General features: G+C 44.7%; 1 protein-coding gene across 1 annotated transcript in view; it reads left to right on the forward strand.

Annotated features, from left to right (window-relative positions):
• Socs7 (suppressor of cytokine signaling 7) overlaps positions 1-14,544 on the forward strand; it is a 34,946-nt gene extending 20,402 nt beyond the window's left edge. Inside the window, exons 7-10 of the mRNA XM_013038079.1 lie at positions 1,846-1,974; positions 9,222-9,357; positions 10,260-10,409; positions 12,791-14,544. Of these exons, the coding sequence (XP_012893533.1) occupies positions 1,846-1,974; positions 9,222-9,357; positions 10,260-10,380 (386 nt within the window). The 3' untranslated portion in view covers positions 10,381-10,409; positions 12,791-14,544. The remainder of the gene's footprint in view (positions 1-1,845; positions 1,975-9,221; positions 9,358-10,259; positions 10,410-12,790) is intronic.
• Positions 14,545-18,297: the final 3,753 nt, after the last annotated feature.

The raw sequence follows: 18,297 nt of genomic DNA on the forward strand, positions 1-18,297 counted from the left end.
AAAACCGGAAGTGGCGCTGTAGCTCAAGTGGTAGAGGGCTCGCCTTGAGCTGAAGAGGCTGAGGGACAGCACCCAGGCCCAGAGTTCAAGCCCCATGGCCGACAAAAAAAAAAAAAAGAGTCTCACAGACTTTCCTGCCTAGGCTGACTTTGAACCATGATCCTAAGATCTAGCTTCCTGAGTAGCTAGGATTACAGGCATGAGCCACTGGTGCCTGGCTAGTTCTAGCTTTTTAATGATTAATTGAAGAGTCTCAGATTTGTCTCCTGGCTTCAAACCTTAATTCTCAGATTTCAGCCTCCTGCATTGCTAGGATTTTAGACTTGAGCCTAAGATAGCAATGTAGTCACATGTTGGAACATAGAATTCTAGAAGTTATACCCCCATGGAGGATGAGGTGCCGGATTCTCTCTCCATATAGCCTAAGCTGGCCTAGAACTCATTGTGTTGCCAAGGTTGGCCTTAAACGCTCAATCGCCCTACCTTAACTTCCCAAGTGCTGGGATTATAGATGTGTGTCACCACAGCCAGCACTTCTCATCATTCTAAAGTTTGTAGCAAGGTGTGATGGCACATGTCCATAAATAGCAGCTCCTCTACAGGTGGAAACAGGATGATTTTAAGTTTGAAACCAGCCCAGGCAAAGGTAAGGGAGACTGTCTCAAAATATTGATTAATTATTGATTGATTAAAATGTCTGGGGATTTAGCTTAAGTGATAGAGTTCTTAATATATATGAGGCTTTGAGGTCAATCCCCAGTACCTCCATAAAAAAAGTATGTTTTAAAAAAATTCTTGCCAAGGGCTGGGAAGGTGGCTCAGTCGTAGAGTGCTTGCCTTGCATGCATGAGGCCCTGGGTTCGATTCTTCAGCACCACATAAACAGAAAAAGCCGGAAGTGGCGCTGTGGCTCAAGTAGTAGAGGATTAACCTTGAGCTGAAGAGCTGAGGGACAGTGCCCAGGCCCAGAGTTCAGGCCCACAACTGACAAAAAAAATAAAATAAAATAAAAAAATTCTTGCCGAGTGCTGGTGGCTTATACCTGTAATCCTAGCTACTCAGGCTGAGAGCTGAGAATCCTGGTTCAAAGCCAACCTGGGCGGGAATGTCTATGAGACTCTTATCTCCTATTTACCTCCAGAAAACCCGAAGTGGCACTGTGGCTCAGGTGGTAGAGTTACTCACTTTGAGCTGAAGAACTCAAGGACAGCACCCAGGCCCAGAGATCAAGATCCATGACTGACAAAAAAAAAAAAAAGAAAACTCTTTGTGGTGGTACTATTGTTTGAACTTAGGGACTCAGGGCTTTGTACTTCCTAGTCAAGTGCTTCACCACTGAGCGTTATCTCCAACCTTCACATTGAGATATGTTTTGCTTTTTGCTTTTTGCTCAGGCCTGGACTTCAGTCCTCCTATTTTATACTTTTTCCTGTAGCTCGCAAGACAGACTTATGCCACTAGACCCAGCTTCTTCTTTTGATTTTTTTTTTTTTTGGGTCCGGTCATGGGGCCTGAACTCTGGGCCTGGGCGCTGTCCCTCAGCTCTTCAGCTCAAGGCTAGCACTCTACCACTTGAGCCACAGCGCCACTTCCAGCTTTTTTTTCTTTTTGTTTATGTGGTGCTAGGGAATCGAACCCAGGCCTCATGTATGCAAGACAAGCGCTCTACCACTGAGCCACCTTCTGAGCCGCAGCTTCTTCTTTTGAAATGGAATCTCTTGAAATGTTTGCCTGGGCTGCCCTTAAACCTGGATTCTCCCAATCTCAGCCTCCCAAGTAGCCAGATTATAGGCATGAGCTACCATGTGCATATTAAAAGTTTTACTTCTTAACTTTACATTTCAGGAACCTTCAGCTTATGGTGCCATCCCAAGTTTGAAGATCGCTGTCAGTCTGTGGTTGAGTTCATTAAGAGAGCCATCATGCACTCTAAAAATGGGAAATTTCTCTATTTCTTGAGATCCAGGGTTCCAGGTAAGGCTATCTGTAAACTTGGTATGATCCAGTATAGTATCAAAATTCTCCCTGCTTCCAAAGGCCACACTTAAGCTTTTTTTCCCTAGTGGTTAAGAAAGCATTCTTCCCCACAATAAAGACAATTTGCCCCATGAAGTTTAGAATGTGTTTGTGACTTCAAGTATCACTATCTCACAAGATTATGACATTTGTGAAATGTATGTAATCACTTAATCACAATAAAAAATAAAAATTAAAAAAAAATGTAAAAACCAGGTGCTGGTGGCTCACGCCTATAATCCTAGCTACTCAGGAGGCTGAGATCTGAGGATCGTGGTTTAAAACCAGCCGGGGCAGGAAAGACCGTGAGACTCCTATCTCCAAGAAACCACCAGAAAACCAGAAGTGGCCCTGTGGCTCAAGTGGTAGAGCGCTCGCCTTGAGCTGAAGAGCTGAGGGACAGTGCCCAGGCCCAGAGTTCAAGCCCTATAACTGACAAAAAAAATTAGGGCTGGGAAGGTGGCTCAGTGGTAGTGCGCTTGCCTTGCATGCATGAGGCCCTGGGTTCGATTCCTCAGCACCACATAAGCAAAAAGAAAAGCTGGAAGTGGTGCTGTGGCTCAAGTGGTAGAGCGCTAGCCTTGAGCTGAAGAGCTGAGGGACAGTGGCCAGGCCCAGAGTTCAGGCCCCACGACTGGACCCCCCCCCCCAAAAAAATTAAAAAGCATTCTTTCTAAAGTGCAGTGGCTAATCTCCTGCCTTTGTATGTTAATCCTGCAACATACTTAGCTTCTAATAAATTTGAGAAAACAGCTCCCACCTGATGTCCAGGCATCATGTAAACATTTAAAATTCTACAATGTCTTCTTGATGATCCAGGCATCTCAACACTGCATGCAAGAGAGTGTTCTCAGTTCATTTTCTTTAAAAAAAAAAAAATTAGGGGCTGGGAAGATGGTTCAGTGGTAGAGTGCTTGCCTTGTATGCCTGAGGCCCTGGGTTTGATTCCTCAGCACCACATAAGCAACAAAGAAAAAAGCTGAAAGTGGCGCTGTGGCTCAAGTGGTAGAGTGCTAGCCTTGAGCTGAAGAGCTGAGGGACAGCGCCCAGGCCCAGAGTTCAGGCCCCAAGACTGGACCTCCCGCCCCAAAAATGTTAACTATTGATGTGTCATACAAGTGCCTATCATTTCATAAGTTATGAGTACATTTCTTTTTTTTGGATAATGTTATCTCTTCCTTTATTTTCCCTCAATTTCCCCCTCCTGTCTCTGCCCACAAGTTACATAGGTCATTTTTCACTTTGTATATACTGAATAGCATGATTGCTTTTTGGGGGGGTTCAGTCATGGGCCTGAACTCTTGGCCTAGGCGCTGTCCCTCAGCTCTTCAGCTCAAGGCTAGTGTTCTACTACTTGAGCCACAATGCCACTTTCAGCCTTTTCTGCTTATGTGGTACTGAGGAATCAAACCCAGGGCCTCATGCATACAAGGCAAGCACTTTGCCACTGAGCCACTTCCCAGTCCTCATGATTGCTTTTGTTCATCCTTTCTGTGACCCCTGTTACCCTCCCAAAAGGAAAAACATCAAAAACAAAAAAGGCAAAAACACCACCACCAACAACAACAAAACCCCCAAAACATCTCAGGTCATTTTCTAAGAAGCAGAAAGGTGTGTGAGGTGTTCACCCAAAAGGCAATGGTGAGTAAATGTCTAGGAGGCCAGATTCATTCTCTGTTAGGAGGTATCTGTTGTAGGGTTGCCCATATTGTGCTAAACTTGCCATCTCTATTAGTTTTTTGTTTTGTTTGTCGGTCGTGCGGCCTGAACTCTGGGCCTGGGTGCTGTCCCTCAGCTCTTCAGCTCAAGGCTGGGGCCCTACCACTAGAGCCACAGCACCACTTCCAGCTTTTTCTGTTTATGTGGTGCTGAGGAATCCAACCCATAGCCTCATGTATGTGAGGCAAGCACTCTACCACTGAACCACCTTCCCATTCCCAGAATCTGCTTTTCTAGCCCTGAGAAAAGAAAACTGACAAGCACTAGATATTTGTAGGAAACCAGTAACTTAAAATGAGAATTTTAGGCCAGGCATCAGTGGCTCATGCCTGTAATCCTAGCTACTCAGGAGGCTAAGATCTGAGGATTACAGTTTGAAGCCATCCTGGGAAAGAAAGTCTGTGAGACTTTTTTTTGTGTGTCTGTTGTGGGGTCTGAACTCTGGGCCTGAGCACTGTCCCTCAGCTCTTCAGCTCGAGGCTAGTGCTCTACCACTTGATCCACAGCACCACTTTCAGCTTTTTCTGCTTATGTGTTGCTGAGGAATCCAACCTAGGGCCTCATGCATGGGAGGCAAGCACTCTACCATTGAGCCACCTTCCCAGCCCCTGTGAGATTCTTATCTCTGATTAATCTCTGAAAAATGAGAAGTGGAGCTGTGGTAGAGCACCAGTCGAGCAAAAAAAGCTCAGGGATAGCACCCAGGCCCTGAGTTTAAGCCCCAGGACTGGCACAAAAAAGAGAGAGAGTCAGGCACTGGTTGTTTATGCCTGTGATCCTAGCTACTCAGGAGGCTGAGATCTGAGGATCGAGGTTCAAAGCCAGCTCAGGCAGAAAGTCCATGAGTACTCACCTTGAGCTGAAGGGCTGAGGGACAGCACCCAGGCCCCAAGTGTAAGCCCCATGACTGACAAAAACAAACAAAAACTTTATACTTTTTTATTAAGTTAAATTAAGATTAATAAACAGTATGTCAAGAAGTTGCTCTAAAAAGGAGTTGCTGGGGAACCTCAGGCAGAACATCAGAAACATGATTGAACCAGGTGATATGAATGTTTTATATCTCGGGTGATTCAAATAAGGCATGACAGGATGTGAACTGTATTAATTCTCACTTCATTTAGTATTTGCCTTAGTACTGTCAACACGGTTGGATCTCATGCCATTAACTTGGTTGAAGGGAAAGTTAGAATTCTTCCTCATAGGAAATGACTGCTTAGCAGTTCATGAAGCTTGTGGATTTGGGGGGTATTTAATAACACCTTTATTTTGTAATGTAGTATAAAAATTAAGCCATATCACTACCCTCAAACAGCTGGTAGCTACAAAGAGGGGAAGAGTAGGAAAACAAAGGCAAGAGCCATATATAGTACCAACCATGGTGGTGATTGACAGGGGCATGGTAATCAGCTGCTTGTGAGTATTCTGTGTAACTCAGAGAGGAATCAGGACTCTGTAGCATCTCTGCTTTAAGTATTAAGAGACTAGAACCTTGGACTCCTCAACTACAATTCATTTTATTTCCCAAATGTATTCTTTCTGTCTACAGAAATTTTAACTAACGTTCTTATATTATAAAAAGACTAGGGCTGGGAAGGTGGCTTAGTGGTAGAGCGCTTGCCTTATATGCATGAGACCCTGGGTTCAATTCTTCAGCACCACATAAGCAAAAAGAAAAAAGCCAGAAGTGGCGCTGTATGTGGCTCAAGTGGTAAAGCACTAGCCTTGAGCTGAAGAGCTGAGGGACAGCGCCCCAGGCCCAGAGTTTAGGCCCCACAACCAGACCCCCCCCCCAAAAAAGACTACTGTTTATTAAGTAACTGTTGTGCTAAAAAGTTGGTCAGATACTTTTTTTTTTGCCAATCCTAGAGCTTGAACTCAAGGGCTGGGCACTATTCCTGAGCTGCTTTTGTTCAAGGCTAGCATTCTACCACTTGAGCTGCAGTGCCACTTCCAGCTTTTTCTGTTTATGTGATACTGAGGAATCAAACCCAGGGCTTTATGCATGCTAGGCAAGCACTCTACCACTAAGCACATTTCCAGCCCTTGGTCAGATTCTTGATCATTACTTTATTACAGAAAAAGATAGCAGTAATCATATTAAAAAATTTGAACTTGTTGGCACTTGTGGAAACTACATGAAGAAGGTAGAATATGTTTATTAGTATAGTGCTTCTTTTAGGACCTATGTTGAGTGTCATAGGTAAGATATTTCTTTGCAAGCTGGGCTCTGGTGGCTCATACCTGTAATCCTAGCTACTCAGCAGGCTGAGATCTGATAGGATCATGGTTTAAAGCTAGCCTGGGCAGGGAAGTCTGAAAGACTATTATTTCCAGCTAACTACCAGAAAACTGGAAGTAGTGCTGTGGCTCAAAGTGGTAGAGCACTATCCTTGAGCAAAAGAGCTCAGGGACAGTGCCCAAGCCTGAGTTCAAGCCCCATGACTGACACCCCTCCCCCCCACCACCAAAAAATCACACTTTAAATTGGATTTTTTTTTTTTTTTTTGCTGGTATTGAGACTTGTACTCAGGGCCTGGGCACTGAGCTTTTTCACTCAAGTCTAATGCTTTATCATTTGAGCCATAACTCCATTTCTGGCTTTTTGGTAGTTAATTGGAGATAACAAATTTACAGACTTTTTTGGCCAAGTGGGAGCTTCAAACCTCAATCTCACCCTCCTGAGTAGCCAGAATTACAGGCATGAGCTGCCAGTGCCTGGTTGGACAACTCTTTGAGAAAATAACTTCATCTTTTGTAACCATCATTAAGCTTATAATTACTCTATGACATGCCTTCCCTATTTTAGGTACTGGGGTTTCTCAACTTGCGGCCCTTGGTACCATGACATTTTAGGCTGAACAGTTTTGTTACAGAGAGCTATCCTGTGCTAGAGGACTGGAGGACATTTAGCAGCATCATTGACTTCTATTGAGTAGAGTAGCATTCTTCCCCAGGTTGTGATAGTCAGAATTATTCCTTCAGATATTCTCAGATGCCAAAATCATTCCCAGCTGGGAACCAATAATATATGTTGTAGAGCTGAAAAGTATTTCTAGCCAGGTGCTGGTGGCTTACACCTGTAATCCTAACTACTCAAGAGACTGAAATCTGAGGGTCATGATTATAAGTCAGCAGGGTCAAAAAAGTTTGTGAGACTCTCATCTCCAATTAACCGCCAGAATACTGGAAGTGATGCTGTGGCTCAAAGTGGTAGAGCACTAGCCTTGAGCAGAAGAACTCTATATTTGAGCTACACATACACACACACACACACACTGTAGTTTCTAGGGCTCAAGTGATAGAGCACTAGCCCTCAAGTACAAGTCCCTGAGTTCAAAGCCAGCACTGCCAAGGAGAAAATGTATGAATTGTCAGTTCTGGAGTCAAAACACCTGAGTGCCATCCCTATTCCTACTAGTTATATTAGTCTGCCTCAGTTTCCTCATCAGCAAAATGAAGGTGACAATAGTATGTGATTTTGTTGGGTTGTTTTAAAAAATGCAGAAACTAATTTATGTAAAAGTTTTAAGATAATTCTGACAAAAGAGTAAACAAGGGCTGGGAAGGTGGCTCAGTGGTAGAGCACTTGCCTTGCATGCATGAGGGCCCTGGGTTCGATTCCTCAGCACTACATAAGCAAAAAGAAAAAAGCCAGAAGTGGCGCTGTGGCTCAAGTGGTAGAGTTCTAGCCTTGAGCTGAAGAGCTGAGGGACAGCACCCAGGCCCAGAGTTCAGGCCCCACGACCAGACCCAAAAAGCAAAAAACAAAGAGTAAACACTAAGACAAGTGCTGGTGGCTCACACCTGTAATCCTAGCTACTCAAGAGGCTGAGTAAGGATCATGGTTCAAAGCTAGCCTTGGCAGAAGTCTGTGAGACTCGTTATCTCTAATTAACCACCAGAAAGTTGGAAGTGGAGCTGTAGCTCAAAGTGTTAGAACACTATCCTTGAGCAAAAGGAACTCAAGGTCAATGCCCAAGACTTGAGATCAAGCCCCACGACCAAAGAAAAATAAAGAGTAAACACCAGACACGTTACTTTTTTCTCAGTGGTTTCTAAGGTATAGAAGAACAAGATAGGACTACCTAGGACTCTAGGTAGCGTTTGCTCCTATTTCATCTTCTATATCTGACTGCCCAGTATTCCAGGGCAAAAACTGTCTTTCATTATATGATTCCATATAAGAGCACACACAAAATTGCTGCTAAGATAAAAGATATACTCAGAAGAAGTAATTTCATGGATATTTGTGAAAGGAGCCAGGACCCATCTTAGAGATTTGTGATCAATCTCTGGTGCCTTCCCGAGAAGTGTTTTGTCCTTTCTTAGGGACACAGAATTGTGCCATACATTGTGTTCCCCTCCTTGCTCCGGCTGCATGGCTATAGTTGCCTATACGGCAATTATGTGAAATTCACTTCTGAATGTTTGCAAACTAGAATTACTCCTAGATTCTTTTCTTTTACCCCTGATTCTGAGAACTAAATTCAGTACTTGCTAGGCAAGTACTCTTCTACTGAGATAAATCTCTTAACCCTGTATAAGCATCTTGATCAACGTCACCCCTTCCCTGTCTCCCTGCATCTAACCCAGCCTCACCCATTCTCTCAAGTTTCACATATATACATTGAGTATTGTTATGACTGTGTTTACTCACCATTTGCCCACCTCCTCTCCTTTACCTTCATCCTCTTCAGACCCAACAGGGAGATTTTTTTTTTTTTTATTGTAAAGATACTATACAGAGGGTTACAGTTACATGAGTGAGGTAATGAGTACACTTCCTCTTGAACATTGTTACCCCCTCCATTGTTTTCCCCCTATCATCCCCTCCCTCCCTCCCTTCCCCGAGGTTCTTTTTTTTTTTATTGTGATTAAGTGATTACATAATTTCTAAGTCACTAGTTCATTCTAACTTTCCTGGAGCAAATTGTCTATCACAGTCTGTAATATATAACAGTGTTCACTTGTTATATACCATATTTGTGATCAGCAGCGTGGGGATATTTAGTAGTGGTTCAACCAGATGAGCGGGAGTTCTTTGTTTCTTAAGTCCCCAACAGGGGAGATTTTTAATTCTTGCCTTTCCCTGAAAGCTTCAAGCCTGGGATTGGCCAGTTGGCCCCAAGCAAACCCTCTAGCTAGGCGTTTCACACTGGGCTCTTCTGAGGAGCAAGATTCTTAGCTAAGAATGATGATGTTGGGTTGGTCCATTGCTAAGGTGGTAGAGCATCTGCCTGGCATGCATTAGGTCCTGGGTTCTAATTGATACTGAGGAAGCCATCAGTAGAGGAGAACAAGTTCCTTGAGTGTGAAATGTTGTAGTAGTTATTTTGCAAGTGGAAAATGAGCCCTTTGTAGAAAGACTTATGCAGAATGTATATATAAAGAAGCCCTATTACCTCTCCCTGGACTCTATTCATAAGGAAGTTGTAGTTCGCTTCATCGTTCCCTCTGAATATTCTTTGTTTTCATTCTTGAAGGACTGCCGCCAACTCCAGTTCAGCTGCTCTATCCAGTGTCCCGATTCAGCAATGTCAAATCCCTGCAGCACCTTTGCAGATTCCGGATCCGACAGCTCGTCCGAATAGATCACATCCCGGATCTCCCACTGCCTAAGTACAATGGGGTTGTTTAGATTGGGGAAGAAATTGGGGTGGATTATAAATAGCAATGAGTCCTGCAAGCTGCTCACACAGGCAGAGGCTGGCCTAAAGTATTCACAGGCAGTATACTTTCATTTTTCGTGTGTCTTAACTAGAGCTGTCACACTGAAGCTGAAAATGGAGAAAGAGAGTTTGTCAGCCCTTTTTGTGGGCCCCATGGAGAGCAGAGTAGGAGTGTTAAGAGAGAGAGAGACAAAACTGTAATGAAGGAGAAGGCAGGAATTTTGTTAGGTTGACAGAAAGTCCTTGGTATTATGTTAGTCGTAGAGGAATGAAGAAGAAAGAAGAGCTAAACAAAGGAGTAGCCGGGCGCTGGTGGCTCACGCCTGTAATCCTAGCTACTCAGGAGGCTGAGATCTGAGGATCACAGTTTAAAGCCAGCCCGGGCAGGAAAGTCCGTGAGACTTATCTCCAATAAACCACTAGAAAATCGGAAATGGTGCTGTGGCTCAAGCAGTAGAGCACTTGCCTTGAGCTGAAGAGCACAGGGACAGCGCCCAAACCCAGAATTCAAGCCCCACGACCGACAAAACAAAACAAAACAAAAAAAAGGAGTATATTTTGCCTGAGCACCGATGGTACATGCCTGTAATCCTAGCTACTTGGGAGGTGAGATTAGAGGATTGCGGATCCAAGCCGGCCTGGGCAGGAAAGTCCATAAGACTCTTAGTTCCAATTAACCACCAGAAAACCAGGAGTAGCACTGTGGCTTAAATGGTAAAGCTCTAGCCTTGAGTGGAAGAGCTCAGGGAGCTGAAGTGCCCAGGCCCAGAATTCAAGTCCCATGACTCAAAAAAAAAAAAAAAGAGTATGTCTTATAATTTTATCCTTTATATGTGTCTCTATTTTTCACAGACCTCTGATATCTTATATCCGAAAGTTCTACTACTATGATCCTCAGGAAGAGGTATACCTGTCTCTAAAGGAAGCGCAGCTCATTTCCAAACAGAAGCAAGAGGTAGAGCCCTCCACGTAGCGAGGGCCTCCTGTTGGTCACCACCAAGGGTAAGGACTCTTTGCTTTCCTGCCCAGCCTATGTACTGGGCAGTTTTCATCTTGTGTTGAGCATCATGCCTCCCCACAATTCCCCATGTGTACCCCCAATCCAGGCATCTGGACTCACCAAGGAGTATGTACTCTGTTTAGAAGAAAGTCAGACAAGAAATGCTTAGGCTGGGCATGGTGTATGACTATTATCTTAGCACTGAAACAGGAGGATTACTGATTCAAAGCCAGACTAGATTTTTTTTTTTTGCCAGTCCTGGGACTTGATCTTGAGACCTGGACACTGTCCCTGAGCTTCTCTTGCTCAAGGCTAGCACTCTACCACTTGAGCCACAGCACTACTTCTGGCTTTTTCTGTTTATGTGGTACTGAGGAATCAAACCCAGGGCTTCATGCATGCTAGATAACACACTACTACTAAGCTACATTCCCTGCTCCCAGACTGAATTATATATAGACTTTAAAAAAAGAGCTGGGGGGCTGGGAAGGTGGCTCAATGGTAGAGCGCTTGCCTTGCATGCATGAGGCCCTGGGTTCAATTCCTCAGCACCACATGAGCAAAAAGAAAAAAGCCGGAAGTGGCGCTGTGGCTCTAGTGGTAGAGCGCTAGCCTTGAGCTGAAGAGCTGAGGGACAGCACCCAGAGTTCAGGCCCCACAACCGGACCCAAAAAAAAAAAAAAAAAAGAGCTGGGTGCTTGTAATCCTAGCTACTTAGGAAGCTGAGATCTGAGGATCATGGTTCGACGCCAGCCCATGAGACTCTTATCTCCAATTAGCCACTTCAAACCCAGAAGTAGCACTGTTACTCAAGTGGTGGAGCACTAGCCTTGAACACAAAGAGGCTCAGGGACAGCATCCAGGCCTTAGTTGAAACCCCACAACTGACAAAAAAAATACAAATACCCAAAAAACATAAAGCCAAGTGCCAGTGGATCATGCCTGTAATCCTAGCTACTCAGGAGACTGAGATCTGAGGATTGTGGTTTGAAGCCAGCCTAGGCAGGAAAGTCTGTGAGACTCTTATCTATAAGTAGGGGAAAAAGAAGAAGAAAAGCTAGAAGTAGAGCTGTGGCTCAAATGGTAGAGCACTAGCTTTGAACAAAAATACTCAGAGATAGCACCTATCTGGTCCCTGAGTACAAGCCCCAGGCCCAGCACAAAGAAAAAGAGAGAAGGAGAGAGGAGAGGAGGCAAGGAGGAAAGAATGAAAGAAGGCTGGGGTCATGGTTCAAGGGATCAACACTTGCCCAGCAAATGCAAATCCCTGAGTTCAAGTTCCATTACCACTAAAGAAAAGGAGGGGGGTGGGGGCAGGAAATACTTTAAAATGTGCCAAATAGCCAGGTGCCGGTGGCTCATGCTCATAATTCTAGCTACTTAAGAAGCTGAGATCTGGGAATCATGGTTCAGAGCCAGCCCAGGTAAGAAGGTCCATGAGACTTTTGTCTCCAATTAACCACCAGAAAACTGGGAATAGTGCTGTAGCTCAAAGTGTTAGCACACTAGCCTTGAACACAAAAGCCCAGGGACAGCACCCAAGTCCTGAATTCAAGCCCCACAACTGACCAAAAAAAAAAAGGAGCTGGGCCCTGGTGGCTCACGTCTGTAATCCTAGCTACACAAGAGCCTGAGATCTGAGGATCACAGTTCAAAGCCAGCCCATGCAGGAAAGTCCGTAAGACTCTTATCTCCAATAAACCACTAGAAAACTGGAAGTGGCACTGTAGCTCAAGCGGTAGAGTGCTCGCCTTGAGCTGAAGAGCAAAGGGACAGCGCCCAAGCCCAAAGTTCAAGCACCATAACCGGGAAAAAAAAATAATACAGCAAGAAAATGTGGAATGTGTTTAGGCAAAAAGTTAGTGAGAACTTCATCTCAACTAACAAGCTAGGTGGTGGTGTTCACAGCTATGATTCCAGCTATACAAGAGACATAAGTTGGAAGACTGGGGTCTGAGAATAGCTCTGGGCAAAAATAAGAGACCTTATCTGAAAAATAACTGTTTTTGAAAAATATACCACTTCCTGTCTTAGTTTTCTTTTTAGCCTCTAGACCAAGTGGGTCAGAGGAAAAAGTAAGGGAAAGTGGGTGGTAGTAAACTAAAAGGTAAGAGAATAGAGAATATGAGTAATGTTATAGGATATATTTCCTCATTTATTTCAGAACCTCATTTTGGCACTCAATAATATGCTTGACACAGAAGTCATCTCCATATCCCCAGCCAGCTGTGATGTTTGCACAAGCATCTGGCTGTCTAAGCTCTATTCTCCTTTTCAGCTTCACTTCTCCAACCTCCAGCAGCTAGTTTGTTCTGTCACTCCATTTTGGTTGTATACTGTTGAACCAAACCATCCTAACTTCTTCCTTCTGTGTTTTACCTAGGCATCTGATTGCCAAGCTCCAGTTTGAAGAGCCAAATGTAAAGAAGAACGAGGAAAAACAAGAGAGAATATGAAGAATTGGGAGTCTCTGTGCAGACTTTGTTTCCCCTGTAGCCCTGGGGCTTGGAAGAAGCACACAGCCATACTCTGAGTGGGGCTCCAGCATTTTGCATACCCCATGGTACCCCAGAACTAGATAAGCTCCTTGAAAAACTGGAAGTCTCAACACTGTTTTTATTTTTGTTTTTTTTTTTTCAATAAGTTTTGTTTTTGATATTTCCATTTCTCAGAATGGAAAACTCACTTTGAAGGCAGCTAAGCTTTGTGCCCATTGGACTGAAAGTAGTATAAAGGAAGATCAGGTCCAAAGGGTTGGGAGTAGAGGAGTCTAGTTCAGCTAGTAACAAAAAATATGAGTCCTCACCGTGGATCTTGAGGAAGGGCAAGGCGTCAGAGAAGGGCAAAGTGGGACTGGAAGTTTCTGCAGGAAGGAGAATCAGCTCCTCAGTGCCAAGAGTCAGTAGGAATGGGAGAAAGGAGGGTGGTGCTCGGCAGGAAGATTGTTAGACTGGCAGATACTTCGCTAGAGGACATAGTGACTCCTCACAGCCTCCCTTTTAAGGGTTGGAAACTTGATTTCAGTATATGTCTTCATTCTGTTTTACTTCATTCTTTAAGCTCTGTGACCTGAAGTTACCACCATTTTCCTTTTACCCATAGCCCTTTTCCCCTGAGATAACTGTCCATTTCACTTCAGTCTGGTTACATCCTGTTGCCTCCACTGCTATTGCTTCTACCAGCTGGTGAGGCTGCTCCATCACCTGAGCAGTACAGAGCTCCAATCTGGGATGCTGAGGTTAATGGAACATGCTTCCGGTAACTTCATGACAAACAGGGGCCATGGTTTAGGCGTCCTTGTTGCCTCCATCTATCTGTTAGTGAAAGGGAATGTAGAAGAAGGTGAGAAACAGTATTGTGCTCTTCCTAGAGGAAGCCCAGCGTCTCAGCCTTAATGAGATTTCCTTAGTGCAGAGGAAGAGCATCACCTCGGGTTTTTGGGTTTATCTGTTGTTCTAGAGATAGCAATGGCTTCTTTATTTTTATGTTCATCCTAGCAACCAAGACATTTCCTGAGTCAGATCCTGCTGCCCTCCTTTCAGTGGGAAGTTCTGTCAGATGGCTTGTTTCACAACTGGACATGAAAAAGGGAGGATAAAAACTCAGTGTTTTTCAGTGATCTTTAATTATGCCTGCAGCCAGCCATTGCCAGTCATACAATATTGTGAGTTTGCTTTCTCATAGTTACTCTCTATGGGAAAGGTTTGCTGTTAAAATGTGACCGCTGAGCTGTTGGGTCTTTATTACTCTTCTACATTGTGTTCTATGTGACTGTCTTTTGGATGTCTATGCTGTGTCTGCCTCATCAGGAGACAAATAATGCTGTCAGTTTGGGGGCAAGGTCCCTGTGTCTTGGTTGTTTTATAGGACTGCCTCATCTGGAAGCCCTGCCTGGAAAGATCAGTTTTCTTCCTTGTAGCTGAACAGAGAGGAAATATGCATTATTACTATAAAGAGATGACCCACAAGATGTGTTTTGCAGCATAAACCCAGCCACAATATCCTACGGTACCTCTCCTTTCTTTGGTTTCAATACCAGTTTTATAAAATTGTGATCCAGCCAGGTGTCGATGGCTCTTGGCTGTAATCCTAGCTACTCAAGTGGCTGAGCTCTGAAAATCACAGTTACAAGCCAGCCTTGGCAGGAAAGTTCATGAGACTCTTATCTCCAGTTAACCAGCAAAAAGCTAGAAGTAGAGGTATGACTCACAAGTGGTAGAGCATCAGCTTTGAACAAAAAAGCCAAGCAAAGAGCAGGAGGCCCTGAGTTCAAGCCCCAGTACCAACACACACACACAGATTGTGATCCAAAGATTGGCTTAACCTGTGAGTCTTGCCTCTGGTGAGTGTAAGTTGTTTGCCATTTTGCAGAAAGTGTTACCCTACCATAGAGCCTGAGGTATGAAACCCAATGAGGTCTTTGAGTGACTAATATGCAGACTACCTGTAATTTCATCCCACCCACCCCCCATTTTAGCTACTCATAATTTAAAAATTATTTTTTTAGTGTGTTTTCATGGCTGTGGGCTAGTTAGTAAACATGTTCCCTGGACTGAGGGAACTTTCAAGTCACTGCTGCTCATGATGTAATTGGAGAATGACTCATTGTAGCAGAGAATCAAGGCCTGTCTTTAAAGACATTTAGAGTGGGTGAGATCAGGGAAGACCAGATGGTCTGGGAGAGCGCTGCAGCAGTGAGGCTTTGGGTTGTAGGCAGGGGAAGCATAAGAAGAGAAATACATGAACAAAAGCAATGAAGCAGAAATCTGCATGGTGTGTGCTGAGCAGTATACCGTTCTTTCAGAGCACCATCATTACAAAATCCGATCAGTGCAGTGGTCCAGACGGAAGCTTCTCAGGCATGAGGCAGGTCTAAAAGTTAAAAGAATCTGGTAGGTGGAGGCCAAAGCCAGAAATCAGCCAAGTGACTATCAATGGCCCAGCCCCTCACTATTGACCTTTATCTGCTCAAACTCTGAAGGAGATGATGGTAGTCAACAGTGAGTACCTTTGTGATACTGGGGTTTGCAGTAGAGAATTCATACACTCAGGAACAAAACCAAACTGGCTTGCAGAGGCATGTCCCAACTGCCTGTCTCTCCCCCCACCAGTTCCTGGGGAAGACTGTTTACATATATGTGGTTTATCTGCTTTTCTCACAGCTTAGATTGGCCTGACCCTTCCTTAGTTGAATACACTGCAAAGGGCATCACAATCTCCATCAGGTATGAGTGTTTGGTGCAGGTGGGCGTGGCCTTGTGTAGAACAAGTTAGATAAGCAGTGGAGAGAAGGGGACTGAGACTGTTGACTAAAGTGCAGGTTGGCTAGAGTCAGTAGGGCAGAGGAAAGTAGGAGCAGGGCTGGTGGTTAGCACTTGTCCAGGGCTGAGCATGCCAGTGGAAATGCAGTGTGCAGTGTACTCATTCCTCTCTACTTCTATGCTAAAAGTCATGAACTGGGAAAGGCTCTTACTTTAGAGACCCATTGTTGGTTTCTCTGTTGTGGGTGGGGAGTGTCAGTACTCTCAGGTCCTTTACTTGTTTATGACTGATGTACTGTATTGCTCAGCTTGGTATGCACCAATGTGAGCCAGTGTCAACTACTGCTGCAACCTGCTGTTACTTGAAATGCTTGTATTATATTTAGAGCACAGGAGTAACAGGGTGGGGGCTTTGGTGTGGGGAACTAGATAAATGAGTGACAGCTGGTCCTTGAAATAATTTGGGGATCATTTACGACAACCTTGGCCTGGTCTCCTACCTATGCCATGATAAAAGAGAACATGGATGGCAGTATCAACCTCCTGAGAAGAAAGATGACAGGGAGCTTCTTGGATTCTTCTTTCTTTCCTTCTTTTCATTTGGGCTGATTGTGTGGTTGGAAATGATATGGAGATAGCATATCCTCTCCAGGATTCATCTGGAAGGATTGAGGAGTGGAGATGGTCAGAACTCCCAGGTCCAGGCATGTGAGACTGGAATAGAGCCAACCTTTTCTACTGGGCTCCCAGCAGAGCACAGTCTGCTTGAAGTCCCCATCCAGAAGGAACTGGGGATAGGAGGAGGTTTCTCCCCCAAAGTGAGATTTTTCTCCTCTCTGCTGTCTCTCCCTTCATTTTGAGCCCAGAGGTTAGAGGACCAGGCACTAGGCTGTAGCTCTGACTACTGGAAAGGTCTGCAAGTCTGTGTGTGGTGAGTGAATGAGTATATGTGTCTTCATTTGCAGAAGTCTTGTGTCTAGTTGGAGTATTGAGAGCATCTCCACTGGTGGGGGACTGGAATTTGTTTTCCACTTAAAGAGAATGACATGGCCCCCATGTGTAGGGGAAGAGCTTTTGAGTTAGACATTTTCCCTATGGGAATCCTCTTGGTTTGGTTTGTGGGAAAGGGAGAGATGGATAAGTGGGTTTTATCTCTAGTCGTCAACACAGCTGTCTTTACACTGAATTTGTGCTATTGCATACATGTAGCCATCTTTCTTTTTCACTGCAGCAGTGTTTATCAGTAGTTCAAAATGATTTATTTGCTCCTGGGGAGTAAAACCTTTTTTATTAAAAAAAAAAAAAGAAAAAAGAAAAAGAAAAAAATATGCCCTATTATACTATGATAGCTGTAGGATTATGGGGCCACAGAAGTCCACAAGTCCCAGTATGTATCCTGTTTTGACATTGGAGCCCTCATGCTCAGCACAGAATGACAGGAGGCCTCGAGCAAATGGAAACGTTTTTAGAGAAATGAGATGGGTTGAATCACAGAGACAGGCACTGGGGACTCAGGTACTGCAGTTCAGAAACAGAGGAATGAGTTGCATTTACAATATGGATTCTCTAATCTGCCAGAGGAAGAGACCTTTCTTACAGCAGATTTCATGTCATCTTTGTCCTTTTCATTGCTTTTTGGGGCATGGGGTGTATTGGGGTAGGGGGGATCACCTAGTTCTTCCTGTCTCCTTTCCTGCCCTCTCTGCACCTTTTCCCATTCCTTCCCACTCTCATCTACCTCCCAGGAAGCCAGCCCTGCATGCTGAGTTTGTGACATGCCTTCACTCCCATTTCATTCAGCAGGTTTTAGAGGGTTCCTAGAAGTGCTCCCTTCCCCTCTCCTACTCCTCCATGCCAGGAGGCATAAAGGGGCCGGCAAAAGCAGCCAACCATGGCGAGAAGACACCTATATCAGGTCGCAGCTGGACTGCGATTGTAGTTGCTCCTGGAGACAAAACATAAAGAAAACAGGACACTATTCATTAGAACCCATCCGGGCTAATCATGTACCTGTACACAGCCACACTCGGCTGTGTCCGCAGCTCCCTAACCAGCTCCGATGGAGTGGCAGGCTGGTCTGACCACTCCATCCCTGGTGCTTCATAGGACAGGCAGGATCCGGGCACCACCCTGCGGGCAGGCCAGTTGTTGGGACGCCCAAAGCGGTGCTGCCATGGCACAGCCACTGCTGTACATTTTGGTTGTTTTTAAGGAAGTTCATGATGAAGGGTGTCATTCTGGCTTCATGTGGTTGCCAGTTCTCTAGAAGGGGAGCCACACTCCCTGCAACCACCCTGTCCCAATTAGCCACCCCTGCCCTCCAAGCCAAAGCGTGGCCTGGCTTTTGTCTTCCCATTTAGTTGTCCTTTCCCTCTCCCCTTTTGTGCTTAATTTATTAAAATAGTTGCTGTATAATTTATTTTCATAAACTATAAAAAATGACTAAATGGTTAAAATAGACTTGCAGGCCAATCTTAAATGGGGGGGGGAGGGCCTGAGGGAGGGCTAGGGAGAGGGAAAGATGTTTTGATATAAACAAAACAAATGCACTTTGGGTGTGTTTTGGTATTTTTCTGGGTATAGAGGGGTGGGCATTGGGATGTCCCTGTAGACTAGGTCCAGAATGGGG

Source organism: Dipodomys ordii, unplaced genomic scaffold, assembly GCF_000151885.1.
Source record: "Dipodomys ordii isolate 6190 unplaced genomic scaffold, Dord_2.0 Scaffold7, whole genome shotgun sequence".
In the NCBI taxonomy this organism is placed as follows: Eukaryota; Metazoa; Chordata; class Mammalia; order Rodentia; family Heteromyidae; genus Dipodomys; species Dipodomys ordii.